At 40.7% G+C, this 18,790-nt stretch overlaps 1 protein-coding gene across 21 annotated transcripts in view; it reads right to left on the reverse strand.

Moving 5' to 3' along the window:
- The window catches only part of ADGRL3 (adhesion G protein-coupled receptor L3), a 522,648-nt gene that overhangs the window by 272,108 nt on the left and 231,750 nt on the right, over positions 1–18,790 (reverse strand). For 20 of the 21 annotated variants that reach the window (XR_009747735.1, XR_009747736.1, XM_061479312.1 and 17 more), the window contains 2 exons: positions 15,796–15,816; positions 14,863–15,076 (listed from right to left, as the gene is read on the reverse strand). Coding sequence is in view for 19 of the 21 variants with exons in the window: in XM_061479312.1 (XP_061335296.1) it covers positions 14,863–15,076; positions 15,796–15,816 (235 nt within the window). In the remaining 2 variants the exon portion in view is untranslated. The remainder of the gene's footprint in view (positions 1–14,862; positions 15,077–15,795; positions 15,817–18,790) is intronic. The other variant, XM_061479231.1, reaches the window with a different exon arrangement.

An 18,790-nucleotide genomic window follows, 5' to 3' on the forward strand; every position in this document is an offset into this window, starting at 1 on the left:
TGTGCATACAGTCCTGTACCTTCCACCCTGTTACGCTGTTCAGACTGCTTTGCACACCACCTCAAGTTAATCAGAGCCTTAGCGAAGCATGACCGCTTACTTAAAACTGAGCTGAAATGGCAGGAAATCCTCCATGCTCAGGGTTTTTGCCATCTCAGAGAGCAGACAAGGCCAGGAATACAAACATGGATTTACCTGCTAACGCTGGCAGAGCCACACGCACAGCCCAGCAAAAGCCAGGGACTCCACCTCATAAGGAGCTAGGAAGACCAGAGGGATTTAAGACAGCCACAGAACAAAAGCCTTGTAAAAATATTAACTTAATTTTGCGCTGGCTGACTGTGCAACCTGAATAAAATTCTTCTCCAGTTATGTGGCATACACCACTGAGATACAGATTTCTTATTCAGTGCAAAACCTGAATGTGAAGGTAGCCTATCCATCCACTTCCCATTCAGGTAGTAGGGAGTCAGTGAAAACAGAAATTGCCCTTCCTGGTGGTGATACCCCCAGAGAAGGCATTTGCTGTATTAAACACAGCAGATCCTCAGCACTTGCAAAATCAGGGTGATCCGACTGCAGTAGTCAAAGTGCAGCTCACCTAGAAAATTTCAGGACCTAGACTTCCACATAGTCTAATAAAAGTCCCTGCAGCCACATAAAAAAAATAAAAAAGATACAAGGATTACTTAGAAATAAGCAACAACAGCACAGGTTTCACAATTACAGAGAAAACACAGTGATTACCTAGGAGCAAAAGGTAACTGAGAAGCTCCTATGAAGAAAGAAAAAATCTAGCAGATGTAAAGCCAGGAGAAAACAGAAGTTATTAAAGCAAGAGTTACAGCTTTCTCCACTGCCTAATGATGAGAGGATAATAAGATGATAATAAAGCTTGGATAAGGAAAAAAATAAGCAGTTTGAAGTCAGAGGCTAAATGTCATATTATGGAGAGGCTTCCCTTGGACCCTTTGCCTACCACAGCCTTACACACCATGGGAAAAAGTGGGATATATGGTCACAGCACAAGTTCATTGATTAGGAATCATTGAAGTTTGGAGGTGCCAAGCTGAAAGTCACACCTGTGTGGCATATTAAGACAGCAGTTTTTCAGCATTATGCATGGTGGAGCAGCACAGACTTAACAGACATCTGAGGCAGTGCAACTTTCTTGTTTGTTTTGCAGTTTCAAAAAGAAACAAATGACCAACAAATATATATACACACACACACACATATACCCCATTAACAACCTGGATTTGCTAGGATACTGGAACACCTTTGGGGGCTTCTGGATGTTGATACTGGGTTTAATTCTCTGAAGAAATGATTAGTTACTTCTACTTTCTTTCTTGATTTTAGATCAGTTCTACTCTGTACACGCAAGGCAAGAATTGTGATGCTTTCTTTTTATAAAAGGTTGTCCTTTGCTATATTTCTGGGCACATGTTGCTGTACTTTCTCATATGCACATCCCTCTCTGCATATATGCAAACCTATATGTATATACGAACATGCCAAATATTGTGCATTAAAGAAATGTATGTATTTAAAACATCCTACTGTATTCTGTCTGTTTTGGCAATAGCCATCTGGAAGAAGAAAAAAACGTACAGAAGAAATGCTTAATATAACCAAACTACATTTTGTACACTTTTGTCAACCTACAGAAAGTTTACCTGCTACTTTTTGTTCTGCAAGCAAATTAACCATTACTGCACTAGCTTTATCCAGAGACACCCAGGCTAAATCACATAGGAATGTAGCAAGACCATCTTGCTTTTCAGTATATTTTTAACTGTCATAGAAGACAGGACAGGTATACTTTTATCACTGTTACAATGACATACCCCTGCAAATCTCAGTCTCTCAAAATCTTTTATTTTCCAATGTAGTCAAAACATTTTTGTACCATTTTGTTCTAGTTAAGCCTTCCCCTGGACAAGGTCTGGGCAACCAATGGCTGACAGTGGCTCCTCTTGCAGCGCAGGGATGTCAAAATTAGTTTTGAACAGTGTTTACCTCAGGACCTCATATTCACAAATAACTACACCAGCCATTCCTGTTGCCAATGCTAAACACATCTTTAAATTAGCACCCCAGCCACTGTGGCTTTGTTTCTCTTCTAGATGAGCAACACTGTACTGGGACCAAAGCCTTATCTGTCCTATAGATGTCTTCCTTTCCAGAACAGACTTAATAAAATCTGAGATAGTCAAAAAGAGATGAGCTCTTGATTTCACATTCCTCTTTCACAGCTGTCTTATTCCTGCTGAAACAGTAGAATTAAATGCATGGAAACACTTTTAAGAATTCTCTCCTTCATGGAAGAAGAAAAAATGCCCAACATACTCAGAATTGAAATCAGAACCAGAAGGGCCTTGATTCCATATACATGTTATCAGTATGGTACACATTTGAAAATCGTGTGGTACATGCCAAACTTGAGGTTGTTCTCCTGGGAAGAAAAAGATTAAGATGTAACCTTGGGTCATAAGAGGTTACACAATCAGGATTTCCCATAGCAACACTGAGGAAATTAAATTAATGGTGAAGATGCTCAGCTGCTGAAACACAAGGAAACCCTGGAAGAAACTAACATGATTAAAAAACCTGAATTAATTCTTTTATGCAGAGCCTCAAAACACAGATTTGGCAGGTATACTCCTCAAACTCATTTATTCATTCATTTTAGTGGCCATGCTTTTCTTAGTGAATTGTTCTTTACAAGTCAAGCAGGCATGTAAGAAAATGCCCAGTTCTCACATATTTTAATACCCATTCTACAGTCTCAAAAATGAAAGTTTTGAACTATGTATCTGTTTCTATGTGTGTGCATCTGTGTACATTTCCAAAGATGACAGCTGAAAAAGGGAATATTTGTTTTTAATCTCTTAATTATGCTTCCCCCCCACACACCTTGATGCATTAATTTGACAGCTAAATGTTTCTGCTCTTGCTGACGGGTGACACAACAGAGCCTATCAGAGTCCCAATTTTTTGGCACCACCTCACTCCTACTTTATGCTTGAGGCTACTTCCCTTCTGACTGATTCTTAATTTGAATAAGCTTTCACTGAAGACTGTATCAGAACAGCAGCAAGTTAATCTTATTAAACCATGCTAGTTTAAAAATATCAGAGCTTGATGTCAGGCAGGCTGTTTTCAAATTGGTATACTTAAGATCCAAATTAGATCATGAGCAAAACATTAAAAGGCACTAGAGCCACTTAAGAGCGAACTTCCATTTCCAAAAGAAATTTCTGGACATTGGGAACCTAGGACGTATGCCAGTTCAGTGGGAGTAAGGCTCCTGACTGTAGTGAGTGCTTTCCAGTGTTTTAAATGCTCAAAATGTTAAGCTACAGAGAAAGGCTGTAAAGACATAAGCATTTACCACACCTATTGTCAATACTAGCACAAATACACTGGCCCTACTGAATCATAGAATCATAGAATAGTTAGGGTTGGAAAGGACCTTAAGATCATCAAGTTCCAAACCCCCCTGCCACGGGCAGAGACACCTCACACTAAATCGTATCACCCAAGGCCTCATCCAACCTGGTCTTGAACACTGTCAGGGATGGAGCATTCACAACTTCCCTGGGCAACCCATTCCAGTGCTGCCTCACCACCCTAACAGGAAAGAATTTCCTCCTTATATCCAATCTAAACTTCCCCTGTTTAAGTTTTAAACCTTTACCTCTTGTCCTATCACTACAGTCCCTAATGAAGAGTCCCTCCCCAGCATCCATAAAGGCCCCCTTCAGATACTGGAAGGCTGCTATGAGGTCTCCACACAGCCTGCTCTTCTCCAGGCTGAACAGCCCCAACCCTCTCAGCCTGTCTTCATACTGGAGGTGCTCCAGCCCCCTGATCATCCTCGTGGCCCTTCTCTGGACTTGTTCCAACAGTTCCATGTCCTTTTGATGTTGAGGACACCAGAACTGCACACAATACTGCAGGTGAGGTCTCACAAGAGCAGAGTAGAGGGGCAGGATCACCTCCTTCGACCTGCTGGTCACGCTTCTTTTGATGCAGCCCAGGATACGGTTGGCTTTCTGGGCTGCAAGCCCACACTGAAGCCGGCTCATGTTCATTTTCTCATCAACCAACACTCCCAAGTCCTTCTCCATAGAGCTGCTCTGAATCCCTTCTTTGCACAACCTGTAGCTGTGCCTGGGATTGCTCCGACCCAGGTGTAGGACCTTGCACTTGTTAAGTTTCAGGAGGTTTCTACTCCCACCCAAAGTCTCCTGACAAAAAACACCTTTGGGAGAAGCTGGGTCAACACTCACTGAATCTGCAAGCTGATGCAATGAGATGCCTTTTAAGCACTATAAAAGAAAATTTCCATCCTCTTCCTCTCCTTTCACTCTATAAAGAGTACTTTTGGTTTTTAAATAATTAACAAATGTTTACAACTTCAGTTTCACTTTAGCCACCTCTTAGCATAGAAGACTGAAGTCATTAGATATGAGGAAAGGGATGCAATTCACCCTTTGCTTGTCAATCCACTCACATGAGCAGTTTGCAGCGAAGTAGGTGGCTGCCTAGTTGTCCTTAGGCCCCCTTGACTTCCAGCAACTTAGTGAGATGACCCACCTGGTACTTTTGCCATCTGGATGCCACCCAGGCCATAAAAACAAAGTTTGTGGACATCTACTGGAACGCTTGTTCCTGTGCTGGCTTCAGACAGCCCCTGCCACATATAGGGTGTTACACAAGCAACAAAGTGTTTCCTGGATTGCAGCCCAACACCAGAGACATTAGCTTCATTGTTTAGTGCCTGGCTTTAACTCTTTACATCCAGCTACCAGAGCAACTAATCAACCAAATCTGATTTTCCAGAGCTCAGTCTAATCCACTGCATTGAAGGTGACCTGTGTTCTTTGTGTGTATGTATAGTTAAGGGGGTTGGTTTGTTTGTTTTTTTTTTAAGGTATCTTGGTTACGACATGCCTGTGGTCAGCTGCCAACAACCTTGCCAGTTATTCAAAAGGGTGCCAAGGATCACTTCTGACACACGCAGATTTTAGAGAGATCCTAAAGATTTCTCCCGTGCTCCCCCAAATATCAACAGTGGATTTACTCATCTGCCTTTGTACATGCAATTCTCTATTACCCATGGGAAAATAACTCACAATACCAACTTGAGCACATTTTCAGTCCACCAACATGCCTGAGGATGGTGAGTGATTCAGATCCAGCCACCTGCAACAAGCACTGTGTTCTTTGCAGAACTAACCTTGCTCCCTCTAACCCGATGGTTGCTTTTGTATTTTACTCCACATATTTGCTAGTATGTCAAGGACATCAAGGACCAAACTTTACTTTCTGTCAGTGTTAGCTGGGCACCGCTGTAATCATTTAAGTGGAACAATCTGTTCCAAGTGACCAAGAGAACCAATAATTTATCAGGAACAGAATAGGCATTTTGGGGAAGGACATAATTATATTTGTGTGGTTTGTAATACTCTTGAGTCAAATAGGGACATTTCACATAATTCAAAGCCACTTGGGGAAGGGAAGAGAGAAAGCAAGCTTTCCAAAGCAGAAATAGCCTCAAACTCTCAAATTTATCACAGACATTTTTTTTTCTGCCTCCTCTGTTATTTGATTTTACTTAAAATAAAGAAAACCTTCAGCAATTGAGTAGGCTTCCCAAAAAGGGATGGGGAGGGGGGGGAAGAAAAGAGCAAATAATAATCAGAAGATAACATCTTGCCTTGATATAGGTAGATGATGCAGCCTGAAATAGAATGCTGTACTGTTCATCTTGTCTCAAACATGGCAATGCCAAATTAAAGGGTATTCAGAGAAAACAAACAAAAAACCTTCACACACTTTTAGCAAGAACCCAAACCAACTCCTATAAGAAATATTTGAAAGATCATAACTTCCTCTCCTAAAGGACAGATAAGTTAGAAACAATATAAGAAACACATATAAGCTAATGAACAGAAATGGAAAAAAAAAAAAAAAAAGTAGCTTGGATGCCTCTGTTCTCATAGTCTGAGGAGGGATGGCAATAAAACTAAAATCTGACAAAAAGAAATAGTTTTTCACATGATAAGCTACTATCGTACTGGACTTAGAGCTCCTAAAAGTCATCATGATCAGAGACTTGATGAGATTCAGAAAGGATTTGGCCATTTATATCTATAAAAATATCCAGCAACTGCAATTAATGCTAACAAAGAAAATCTGGACAGAATATGAAAGAACTTGGGCATTGCAGCGAAAGCCCATCTATGTAAGGAATCAGGATGAAAAAAAGCATGGGGTAGCAGGGATGCCACATCCTGCCCTGAGGCAGGCAGGATAGGGCACAGGGACAGACTAGTGACTGCATGGGTAAACTCTATTTCCATTCCAGCATCTTTTCTTCTGGACAACTCCAAATCCTCCCTTCTTCCCTTGCATTAGTTGTATGGCTTTCTATGGTTCTCTTGCCCATAACTCCATCTCCATTCCTCACTGTATCTCTGCAATAAAGTTTTTCCTTCCTTGTCACAAGTCCTACTCTGGGTAACAGCATGTAATATACTGCCTACTAGGAACTGAGTGCTACGGCTGTAATTCAGTCTGGAGGTTCAACTATTGCCTGTAAACTACTCACTGTCTCCCAGTTTACGATGTCAGCAGGACTCCACCAGAATGAAGGGTTCTACTGTAAATAACTGACACCAATGTATTATCTTATACATAATGCATAGAAGATGGCTCCAATAATAAATTCCATATCCTGCCTTTCCTTTCCATTACAGTTGTGACCGGCCATCTTTTATGCATTCTGCTTACTGATACATAAAATCCTTCTCCTGAATCATAATGGCAGCAAAACCTTTCCTTGGGTCACTGCTTCTGATAAAAGCTATTCATTCCCTCTTTTCCCCAAAGAGATTGAAATAAACTTCAGCTCGACCCACTAACAAAGCTCACACTTAAATTTAAGGACCATGTTGATGATCCAGGAACATTGCATGTGTCAGTCCATATTTTTGACACTGGCAAGTGAATGATTTGTGCCTAATGCCCATCTTTTGCCTGTCTGCAAGCTGGTATCAGCAGGGTCATTACGTAAAACTGCACTGTGGATGCCAAACTGCAAGCATACAAAGATAAGTGAGGCCTGCAGACAACGCTTCCAGCCCCAAAGAGGAGTACAGAAAATCCAGGCATACACACAGAATGAGTGTGGTTTAAGCCAGCAGCAGCTTTACACATCTTGGAACTGAATATGGAGTTCAAGGTCCAAAGATTCCACAAATGATGTAGTCAAAACTGCTGAATGAAAGCTTTGAAATATCCCAGAGAATAGACAATCCCCTATGTACAAACCCAATTTTGACCTCAGGCACAGACTAAATGAGCTCTTTTGTACAAGAATAAAAAAGAAGCAAAAGAAACTGATATAGATGCACTACTTCAAAGTCATCTTACCTCACAGCATTTTAGCCATTATTTCTAGCCAGAAGACTAACTGGAGAAGGATCATGCATGTATCTTCTTACTCAAACCAAATTATTCCTTTGTTATCTTAAGATAGTATAAATCCATTTAACCTGAATAAACCTTATACACCATCTTGCAATTCTCTAAATCACTTTAAGCCTCATGACAAAAAGAGAGACTGAAGACCAAACCCTGTGATGTCCTCATAAGGCTGTTATTTTCAGGCAGACTGAAGATGTAGTAAGACTGAGTAGAAGAATCTTCTATGTTCATCGCTTCAGCAATTTAGGCATTGAGCAGGAGTTGCCACAGGCAGAATGCAGATACCTGGATTTAAATTTTGCTCTTTGGGCACCTCAGATAATGGTTTTCATGGTACAAACCCATGTTTCAGCAAAAACAGAGAGCAGTACCAAAGGAGCTAGAGCTCCATCTTCTCTGATCGCCTTCCTTGCAGTTACAGGAAAGCTTCCTATGTGCTTGCACTCACCCCCTGCAACATGGTAATAAATGCAGTATTAATGCCAGCGGACATCTCTATCAGCAATGTCTCCATCTTTGTTTAACACTTCTTCTCTGTGTACAAATTAGTAGCTGCTATTCTCAACAAGCTGCAAAAGTTCAGAAAAAATAATAACAGAAGTATGTTTCACATAGGTCTTCTCCCACTGGCAAAAGCAAACAATGCAGCAGGTTGCCAGGAGCTGGCCAGTCCCTTCTCTCTGACAGGCTGGAGCCAGCCACTTTCACACTAGTAAAGTAATAGATGGAGTAATAAACCTGAATTTTCCCTGCATGGTTTTCAGCACATCATGTGTTCAGCACTTCTGAGGCCACTTCAAGACATGATTTATCCAAGAGATTATCCCATGTCTTCTCTTTTTCAGTTAAGGCCAGTGAGGGGGAAAAAATGAAGCTGTCTTAGAGTACAGTCATGAATAATACCTCCAGCTTCCTCCAGCCTGAGTACTACAGGAAGGCCTTTCCCTTTGGCCATGAAGGCCACTGGTTGCCCATTGCTTTCTCAGCTTAAGCCTGGATTTTCTCAAATGACAGCACATTGAGTTTGCATGCTAAAAGGGAACAAAAACCAGCAGCCACAGCAAAACATAACTGTCCATTTATTTATTTAAGTGTGGTGCTTTATAGCTGGCCACAGGTACTAATTGGTACCCAGAGAAGCCTAAAGCATTATTTTTGGTCTGCAGAGCCTTCCATAGTTTGGAACCTAATTGCCTTCAGAAACTACCGTCTCCCCTTCATCTGTTACCATGGTAGCTGCAATCAGCTGAGATGCTTGGGCTGACAAGCCCTGATTTACTAGGGTACCAAAGCAATTCCAGGGGGCTGTCGCTCTTAGAATTTACTCCTCTGCTTGGGTCTGAGAGCATTTTCAGGAAAGGAAGAGTTAGGATAAATTAAGACTGTACAGGCTCGGAAATAGCAACCTTTTTTAGAATGACTCAAAAGCTCAGTGCACATTGCTCCACTAGCACTTACTGGTGTTTTTGGTGTTGTTTGTTACTAATAGTACATGTGCCCTTGTCGCAGGGTCAAGCTGCCGATGAGATTAGTAGACTTTGTTTCATTTTAAAATATCTTTCTGCATGGTGAGAAAATAGACTGTTTAACCAGGTGATAAGACTTGTTTTCTAGCCTCTAAAATCAGAATTCAGGGAATGTGAACTACAGTATTTCCTGTTTATTTCTCCTGGTTACACATTAGTATTTTTCCATATTGATGTTTTTCACATGGAGATCTCAAAAGTGCCAGACTTACGCTTCCCAGAAAGAGAAAATCCTAGCTTCCCATTGCAACATCTCAGTCTTTTCAGAAATGCATTTCCCATGCCATCTCTGTGATAACATATTTAGAAAAATTAGTACTATCTTGGCACTTTTCACAAAATGTACTCGGAATGTAAGGGAAGGTGGAGCGGTTCTTATCAAATGGGGCATTCAGCATCCAAGTCAGAGGTGATGGCAACTTATCAGCAGAGGGCTGTTTCCTGAGAAATATGCCATTAATTTTGCAGACACAACTGTGCTGCAATTCAGCTGAAGCCTGCTCATCCAGTCCTACTGACAGCCTTGTTATTACAGAGCTTCCGGGTCTGCAGCTCTCCTTGTCCTGCACATCCTCCCACATGCACCAGGACAAGCTACTTAATATAAAAAACACTATGAGAACATCCCAGAATTGGTATGATCAAAATCAGTGGCCAGTTAAGAATGGTTAACGTGAATTACCCTATCTCTAAAATACAGATAACCCTGCCTCTCCATTTCCCATCGCAAGAGCAGATCACTGGCATTTGAAAAGTGCCTTGAAAATCACAGGTGCTGATAAGCATCAATAACAGCACACCATGAGATGCAATATTATTACAATAATAATGGCACTCATTTTGCAGTCCTGCATTTTTCAGGTTATCATCCAAAAACATTGATGAAACACAGCCCTTCAGGAGATTAAAAAAATCTTTGCAGTGTAATGCAAGCTGGTTCATAGGATCTCTATATTTTAACCAGCACTGTGCAAAGTGCCTGCTGCCGTCCTTCTGACTACCAGGACAGTTGCGACTGCTCCTCCTCACATTAAAGGATCAAGCCCTCTGATTCATGAAACTAAATGGAAAGCAGCTGACAACAGTCTTACACTCTTAACTACTCTTTTTTTTTTTTTTAACTCTAGGTTTCATCAATGATGTCAATATTGAAACCACAGGGACAAACCACACAAATTATACTCAAAGGAAACTAGCTCAGCTAAGTAACTGCAGTCCAACATGATGGCATCTAGTAACTCCCAGCTGTGCCTCCCAGAGCTACTAGAAATTCTGTATCTGCTCAGTCAGCAGAGCAGTCCAGCAGAGCTGCAGCATCCACCTGCCAGGTCCTGAGGTGTGCCACACAAGGGTGCTTTGTGTGGGGCAGGCACCACCATAACCGGCTGCAGCAGAGCAGAGGGTACAAGTCCCGATGCACTGTGCAGGCTACACATCCTCCTCTGGAGGAGCCACAGCTTCTCTGTCCTGGAAGCAGCAGGAAGCTCTGGGCAAGAGGTGTCTTTCCTGTGGGACACAAAATAGGTCCAGTGCTTTCTTGAGGGAAAAAGAGCTGAGCAGTTTTCAGCCCTCATCTCCAGGCCAGAAGTGGCAACAATAGCACATGAGCTATGCAACACTCTACTGTGGCAAGAGGCAAAATTTGCCCCCTTTGCAAATTGAGCCGAGTTGTTGAGATATGAGTTCCCAAGCAAGAACTTTCTACATTTTCTACCTTTCAAATGTTGAAAAGGCAGAAAGATTTTTGTTTGGATTTTAGAAACAGCTGCTGAGACCTGTGAACACTTCCCCCCTTGCTCCTCTGTTACACCTGCTAGTTTCCTCTTACTATTCCATCCCTCCTTTCCTTCCTCCAGCTTAAGAGTAGCAGACTACGGCTGGGGTAGATGACAATACCTTTACTGCTGACATTGGGAAAGCAAAAGGAAAGCCTTGATCTCACATTTAAGGCAAAAAGATGTGCCTGTTCTGTGTAGGTGTACCTATATGCCAGCCATTCTACTCGAACTCTTCCCCCCCCCGCCCCCCTCATTTTAACATTCAAGGTTAAAGCCTACAGGAAAGGATAAGGAGCTTAGTAAAACAGGCTGTTGCAAACTATGAAGTTAAGCACAAAGGCGGTTCTGACAGCAGACAGATCTGTGAACAAACATGTTCCACCTGATCCACCCATCTTCTTTCCATTGGCTTCATTCAACCCAGGAAAGCTCTGTCTTCATTCCACAAAATGCTGGAGCGTGAGCTTCAAAAAGCAGCACGTGCTGGCATGTTTGTCTGAATCAAGGAGGAAGCAACTAAATGCTTAATTCCCTCACTCACACCGCAACCTTAAATTTGGGTGGCAGTTTAACGAGGCGACTAGCTCCACCAAATTGTAGTGAAAACACCAGCATGCAAAATGTAATACACAGATTTTGTCTTCCTGAGCTGGGCATCTTCTTGGTAGAGAGCATCCACAAGAAATTCAAGGGAGCACGCTGAAAACTATTTTTTGTTCAGGGTGCATTTTAATAGACTAAACGACAGTGTTAGCACTATGAAAACAAAGGCAACTCTTATGGGAATAAGGAGGCTGTTCTTCCTTATTGTTCACCAAGAGCCCTGGCTGCTTGAATGGATGATATGTTAATTTTGTGGCACAGTTTCTCAGGGGAGGACATAGTGAAGTCTTCCATGGTACAGTGCACACAGATTACAACAGGCATGGTTAGAATTGTTTGTTAAGGCCCTCGAAAAGAGGCTTCTCCAAAGCAAACATGCTATGAAATGCATATTTCTCTAACCATATCAGAAAAAATTCAGCCCATAAAGCACTCTGAGTTTTTATAGGCAGCTGCTGCTCAAATGCTTGAAGGAAGAAATGGCAAGTAAGAAACAAAACAGGCCACAGCAATATAATTTCCTATAAAATAGGCTCTACAAGTTGTTTAAATGTTTTTTTTACTTCAAGCAATATTCTCAAGATTTGTGAGATTTTTCAGGGCAACATTTGCATTAACTCCTTTTGTCCCCCTTTGCTCAGGAGGCTCCGCAACCACACCATCAGATTTATGCCTTTCCCTTTCAAAATAACCCCATGTATTCATCCACAAAATTAATTTAACCAAACATACAGAAGAAAGAAACACACTAACTCACCTGTTCAATTTTCGTTTTTATTTTGGGGTGGGGAGGTTTGTGTGTGCCCACTGAGGGAGTAACTGCTAATAACTATTATAAATGCTCTCACTCGCAGCCTCAGCTCACATACTGACAACATCTCTGTCTTACACACGCTTTTCTTCCCATCTTTCCCTCTCCCCCGCCCCAAGCCATGCCAAAGTGTGTCTAAGTCAGCTGTACAGCGTAGCTGATTAAAAAATGCCAACAGTTAGACAACTTACTCTAAAATCTACAAGGCAACTGTGCATCTACAAATGCAATAATTAATCAATGCATAGTAAGAATTTACTGTACATATTGTTTTTATTTGCATGGGCAGACAGCTTCAATTGCCATGCAGGTTACACTGTCATGAGACTCTTTAGTTCCCAGTAGCTGCTTTCCCAACCTGCAGCATTAGCAAAGACGAGCTCATTGTATTAAAGCTTTAATTCATCTGCAAAAACACCCAAATACTGCTGAATTTATTAATTTCACAGGTAGAGGCTTTTAGAAAAAAATGCCACAGTTAGTGCCACAATTACTAGCCTGTCAAAATTCTCCTTTTAAAGTACTTTTTTTCTGATGCTCAGCTATAAGGCATACTTCGAGCTGGCAGACAGGTTTGCATCTGAAGAACATATTTCATTTTAATGGTTTTATTTTTAAATTGTTTCAACTCTTTGAATTAATGGAGATTAAAAAAAAAGAGATGAGATTGACATAAAATGCAAAGTAGAGTATTTTTCTTCTTTTAACCTGCTTTTTAACTAAAATCAAGTTATATTTATTTTCAAGAAACTCAATAGTACCCAATTAATAACACGACTGCACTCTTTGTGAAAATTGATAATCAAATAGCTTAAATGGAAAAAGCCACCACCCTTTCTTGAGCCTGGCCACTGATAAACAGCACCAGGCAAGGACTCACAGATATGAATATTCAGTCAGTAGGGATTTGCTTTTCCCTTGCAAGAAATTTCTCCTTCAGTGGCCATCCTCTACAGCACCATTTCTGCCCAAATGGGAAAACAGAGATGCTTTAACCCACAGAAGCACTTCCCTGCTAACTCTCTGCTAAGCCATTTGAGCCTGCAGTGATGGTATCTGGAGCTGAGCAATCAACGTGAGTTTTCATCCTAGCACCATGGGCACACGCATGATTATGTGCCCTTCCTGACAAAAGGACTAATGTTTGTTGCAGACTTGCTACATGTGGTGACAGATCAGAAGATTGCAGAGCTCTGCATTTGGCTTGGAAGAGAGTGCCTGGAGGACATTACTGCATACATATAAAAATATTAATACTTTGTTCTCTGTAATGGCCCACAAAGGGGATGACATAGTTTTATTCTGCCAATATGCAGAGGATTAAGGGTTTCTGCTTGAAGCCACTAACAACCTGAACAGAAGAATTACAGTAATTCCACTAAAACCATGCCAAATCCAAGGGACTGGCTGATGGCGTGTTCATTTGTCTTGAAAAATGCAACCAGTACAATCCTACAAGCGGGACTTCAACCAGATAGTCAAGGAGGTTCAACTTAAATAATGGCCTTATAAGAACCATTTTTCACAATACCTCTCAGCATTTTGAGATCTAAATCCTTGACACAGAGCAGTTCTAAAGGGAGCTCAAAGAATAGCTGTTAGCATGTCAAATATAGATGAAACTCATGCTTTCTTCTGTGTTGCTCCCAGAACTCCATTTTTAGTGCAAAGTGTCTCACAGCAAACAATAGCAAGATACTCCACTGAAACCTTGCACTGCTTCAGCCATTAGGTCACCATGCAAACACTGTTGTCATGAGTTCAATTAGCAACAGTTTGTCTATGTCAATACAATTATTAATACTCCGAAATACTCATTTTGATTACTATTTAATTAAAAGCCAAATGTACTGAATAATTATTCATGTGTAGTTATTAGGAGTAATGCACTGAATGCAATTACATGTCAAGCACTTGACTTGTTCTTCCCACAACACCTCTTGTGCCAGAAAATACCCTGAAAAATTCAGCAACAGTTAAAGGCTTTCCATAACCACGATACCTCTAGGTTGGAATAAATTCTTAGGCCCTGGCTCTGCAACACAGGAATCTGTCCACATGGCATATGTCTTCGTTACCATTTCCAGATGCAGCAGTCACAGTTAGTAGTAATGGTCATTATAGAGAAATTAAGCAAGTCTTCTGCAAAACCAGTGTGAATGCAAATTCTTGACTGGGAATTCAGATCCTCCCTAAAACTAAACCTGGCACCACAAGGAATGATGGAAACTATTTTTATTTTTTTGTATTTTGATAAATGTAAATTAGTCTGAACAAATTATTAATTGTTTAAAGGCGATTACTGGCCATCTGTTTGAACACAGTACAGAAAACAGTGAATATGTATTTGAGAGACTCCACTTACAAGTTCACTAGGGGTTTTGATATTTAGGTATTTCAGAGGTAAAACTGGGATGCAGTGAGTATCAAGATAACTGATTAGTAGTACTTACAGCAGTTATTATTTATATTGCATGACGCTAACCCAACTCTTTTAAACCCACAGTCAAGCAACGACAGCTTTAATTCCATGCACATACACAGGGACTAAGTACCTGCATTTTCTCATGCACACACACAAACTGGTGTGTACATACCAGATTAAAAAAACAAGTCAGCAAACAAAGAATATTAAATACTATACCTTTGAGTCATAATCTTATAGGCATCTGGCAGATAACAGCGGATATTCTCCATCTGAGCAGGATCAGAGTCACAGATTTTATCATCAGTCCTCCCATAGTTGGCACTTTCAATCATGATAACATCTGTTCCCGGGCAGCGAAGCTCTATGGGGTAACTCTCACAGGACAGCTCCCTTCGGACCACAGCCATGGGGACCGGGGCACGGCTGAAAGCTGCAAAGATTAACACAGAAAGACAGCAAACATTTACTTTCCACACTGAAGCAAGAATTAAAAGCAGAATGACATTTAGCAGCATGTTTTATCCATATGCTGTACTAAGATAGTTTTGGTATCTTTGAGATATATGGTCTGCAGAAATGAGGTCCTGGGCTTGCTGGCGGCCCAGAGAAATCACTTCTCCACATAGCAACTTGATTTGTTCATCTCAAAAATAAGCTAATGATCCCTTTTAAACAGAGCTTTAGAAATCAGCAGCAACTATGGCATTGTTATTACTTCTACTTACCAGGTGAAAAAGCTAGTTGGCTTTGATAATACAAAATTACAGTCCTGTGTTGTACCTGATCCACCGGGAGAAATTTTCTGACAACAAGCAATCCAAGCACCAGGATCCCACCTGCTCAGCAAGACTGCATCTGCCCTACTACAGATGTAATAACATCTGCATTGCTCCTGCTCCTTTTTCTTGATCCTTAGAAAGCACGAGACTAATGGCTTTTGCTGTAGCCTGCAGCATGCCGGCAAATGGCCTGCAGGTTCTGGCAACTATCCCAAAGTTTGGGCCCTGCAGTGATATTTTCTATGGAAAGGCCAATATATAGGACACTGAGTGATTAAAGTTCAGTCTCAGCTTTGTGTCGGATCTGCCTGGATGTTCAATAGTGGCACATACTTGTAAAGTTAATTTAAAGAGCTCTCAGAAATCTTACCTGTTTTAAAAGAAATCCAGGCTACAGTTTGCAAAAGAAAAAAGAAACACACTTTGAGAAACCTTAAAAACAAAGCCCTAAAGTATTAATGAATAAACTCATCACATGACAAAATGCAATAATATTTCCGATCTTTACAGCCTCTTTGATCTAAAGGTCTTCAATAGCTTAAAAACTCGAATGCATTAATCCCCCAAATATCCATATGAAGTATAGATTGTCATCTCAACAACAGAAAATTTCACAGGAAATGCACGGTGAACCTGGGCACCAAATACTTTGATTTACCAGCTGAGCATATCAGCCACGAGCTGAAACAACAGCCCACCCTTTTCCTTTCCTTATTGCCCAAGAATGAAAAATCACCCACATCAAAAATGTTTCCAGCTGTAGGGACAATGTGCTCTTTCAGCTCCATTTCGTACTCCTTACAACCATAAAACTAAACATAAACTAAGCCTGTATCCATGTGATGGTCACAGAGCAGTCAGGGAAGGTTCAACCCTGTAACAGATCAAGGGTCCATCTGACACCAAGCATCTTTCAAGAACTCACTACCTCCCAGCCCCACTATAAAACCACCAAAGTACGCTCCCCAAAACCAAAAATCCCTTCCATTGTGTTTTTGTTCTGTCACATAAAACTTCCCCATGTCATATGCACACTGGGTTTGCTTATGGAAATAAAAGCATACTGATGTTTCTCAGTATACCCCTTAACTGTATCAATGCCGCTCTGTCTAGCAGACAGCAATCCGACATCTACTCAAACTTCCATGAAGCTTTCTATTATTGTCAGTTGTCTCATTTAGATATATATTATTGAAAGATAAACACTCTCATTTTTGTAAATTTGCAGGGATCACTCTAATATCAATCAGATCCTTGCCAATGTGCCAGAGTTCTGGACTAATCACAAAAACCCCAAGACAGATATGCAATTATTCCTGAATAACAGCTTCTAAAATTACATAGCTTTAGGGTTTGGATCATATAAGATGTCCTCCTTCCCCAAGATCAGAGAAACAGCTTTGCCCCGAGCTCATATTGCACCATACATTTTTGTAATGCAGTAAATTATTACTGTGCCCACATTCTCCTGTTACAGAAGGCAGGAAGCCAGGATGACAAGTGCAAATCTCTGAAATGCAATACCTCATTCTTACCCTTGGTTTAATGTCACTAATAACGACAAGGTGAGTGAAGGAAGAAGGAAGCAAAGTTAGAAACAATAGCTGATCGAAGTGAAGATCATCAGAAAAGCAGTCACTAGGCCCAGCAAATTTAGTCTCCCCTACAAACACTATCAAGAGGTTTTAAGTCTGTTTAAAAGAGTCTGTCCACAACAGCCCCTGCTCTGCAAAACAACAGACTCTACAGCAATGGGGGGTAGTTTACATTTGCCTGCATTATCTTTAGCATTCACAAGCCCAGTTAGGAGTTGAACTCTAAAAAGTAATTTCAAGAGAAACAAAGTTTGTCCAAAATGAACACTGAAGTCAAAGCAAAGGATCTGATTCTACTCTCAGATACTCATCTGAACTAAGATTCACACTCTGATGCAGTTACTTTGAATTTACTGAAATGTGATTGGAACCAAAGCTTCTAAAATATCTTCATATGTAGGCCTGTATGAATTAGTAACACATTTTTCAGAAGAATTTAGAGTTGAAAAATGCAACCATAAACAAACATCTGATGCCAGGCTGTTGATTTGGAAAAGAGCTTTGGTGAGCTCTCTTTCTGAGCCTCTACTGTACTAAACCTGAGCAGACTGGTGACACAGGAGGCAGAAGGTTTCTAGCAGCTTTTGGCACAAAACTGATGACAAGTGCCTTCCCTCCTCCTGCTATATGCATAGATGACTTTTATTTACTGCCAAGAAAATGGCAAAATGAGGTTTACAGTCAATACTAGCTGTTTGGGGTTATTGTTTGGACCAGTCCTTGGACAATTTGGATACTTTTCTCTAGAAGGCTAATGTAGACTACAGAAATGGTAAAGCCAATTTCTAACACTACCTTACTTTTTACCATACAAAACTTAAGCCTCTGACTCACATGCCTCAGAAAATATTTTTATGTTAATTCCTATACATTTTTTGCAGTAACTATTCTATATTTTCAAAGAAAGCAGACATTAAATGTGGTGGTTAAGGAAAACCTCACTTAAAATCACAGAAACTAACTTTCTGAGAATTGACTCATACAACCTATTTAATTGTATTTATCAAAAGCAATCCTGTACATATGCAGCTAATCTTAGCTCTGGTGTTTTGTTGGAAATAAGACATTAGGAAGTCCTACCAGCAATATGATTTTATTAAAATAGAAGTTTATCTGAGGAGAAAGATAGCTGCCTAATCTCACAGTAGCTCTGCCAACAATGATGATATGTTACTTCAGGCTTCTGGTGGAGGATTTCACAGTTAATACAAAAAAACAAAGGTTTAGTAAAAACTGTTATATGTTTCTTAACCAGGTGTGAGAACACATTTCTTGTATCTTGGGCAGCTCTTACTGTACATGAGACTTTATAGCACTGATTTACTAAAATTGCATGAATGTCAGCCCCCAGTACTCCCCAGAAAAAAAAAAAAAACAAAACAAACCCAAACCAAATACTCCTCCCCCAAAATAAGAGCTCATATACTGCTTCTCATTAAAGAATCTCTGAACAGATGCAAATATTTCCCGATGTGGCTTTACTGGTATTCACCTTTTTGTTTCTCACATAATCACTCAATTGTTTTCCATCAGAAGGACAGCTTTGTTTTACAGACACCTTACTACAGTATAGAATAACAGAATAGTTAGGGTTGGAAAGGGCCTTAAGAACATCAAGTTCCACGCCCTCTACCATGTGCAGGCACACCTCACACTAAACCATGCTGCCCAAGGCTCTGTCCAACCTGGCCTTGAACACTGCCAGGGATGAAGCATTCACAACTTCCTTGGGGAACCTGTTCCAGTGCCTCAACACCCTCACAGTAAAGA

This window comes from Pezoporus flaviventris, unplaced genomic scaffold (genome assembly GCF_033815535.1).
Source record: "Pezoporus flaviventris isolate CSIRO_AGI_PZ_B2104156 unplaced genomic scaffold, CSIRO_AGI_Pfla_v1 ptg000002l, whole genome shotgun sequence".
Classification (NCBI taxonomy): domain Eukaryota; kingdom Metazoa; phylum Chordata; class Aves; order Psittaciformes; family Psittacidae; genus Pezoporus; species Pezoporus flaviventris.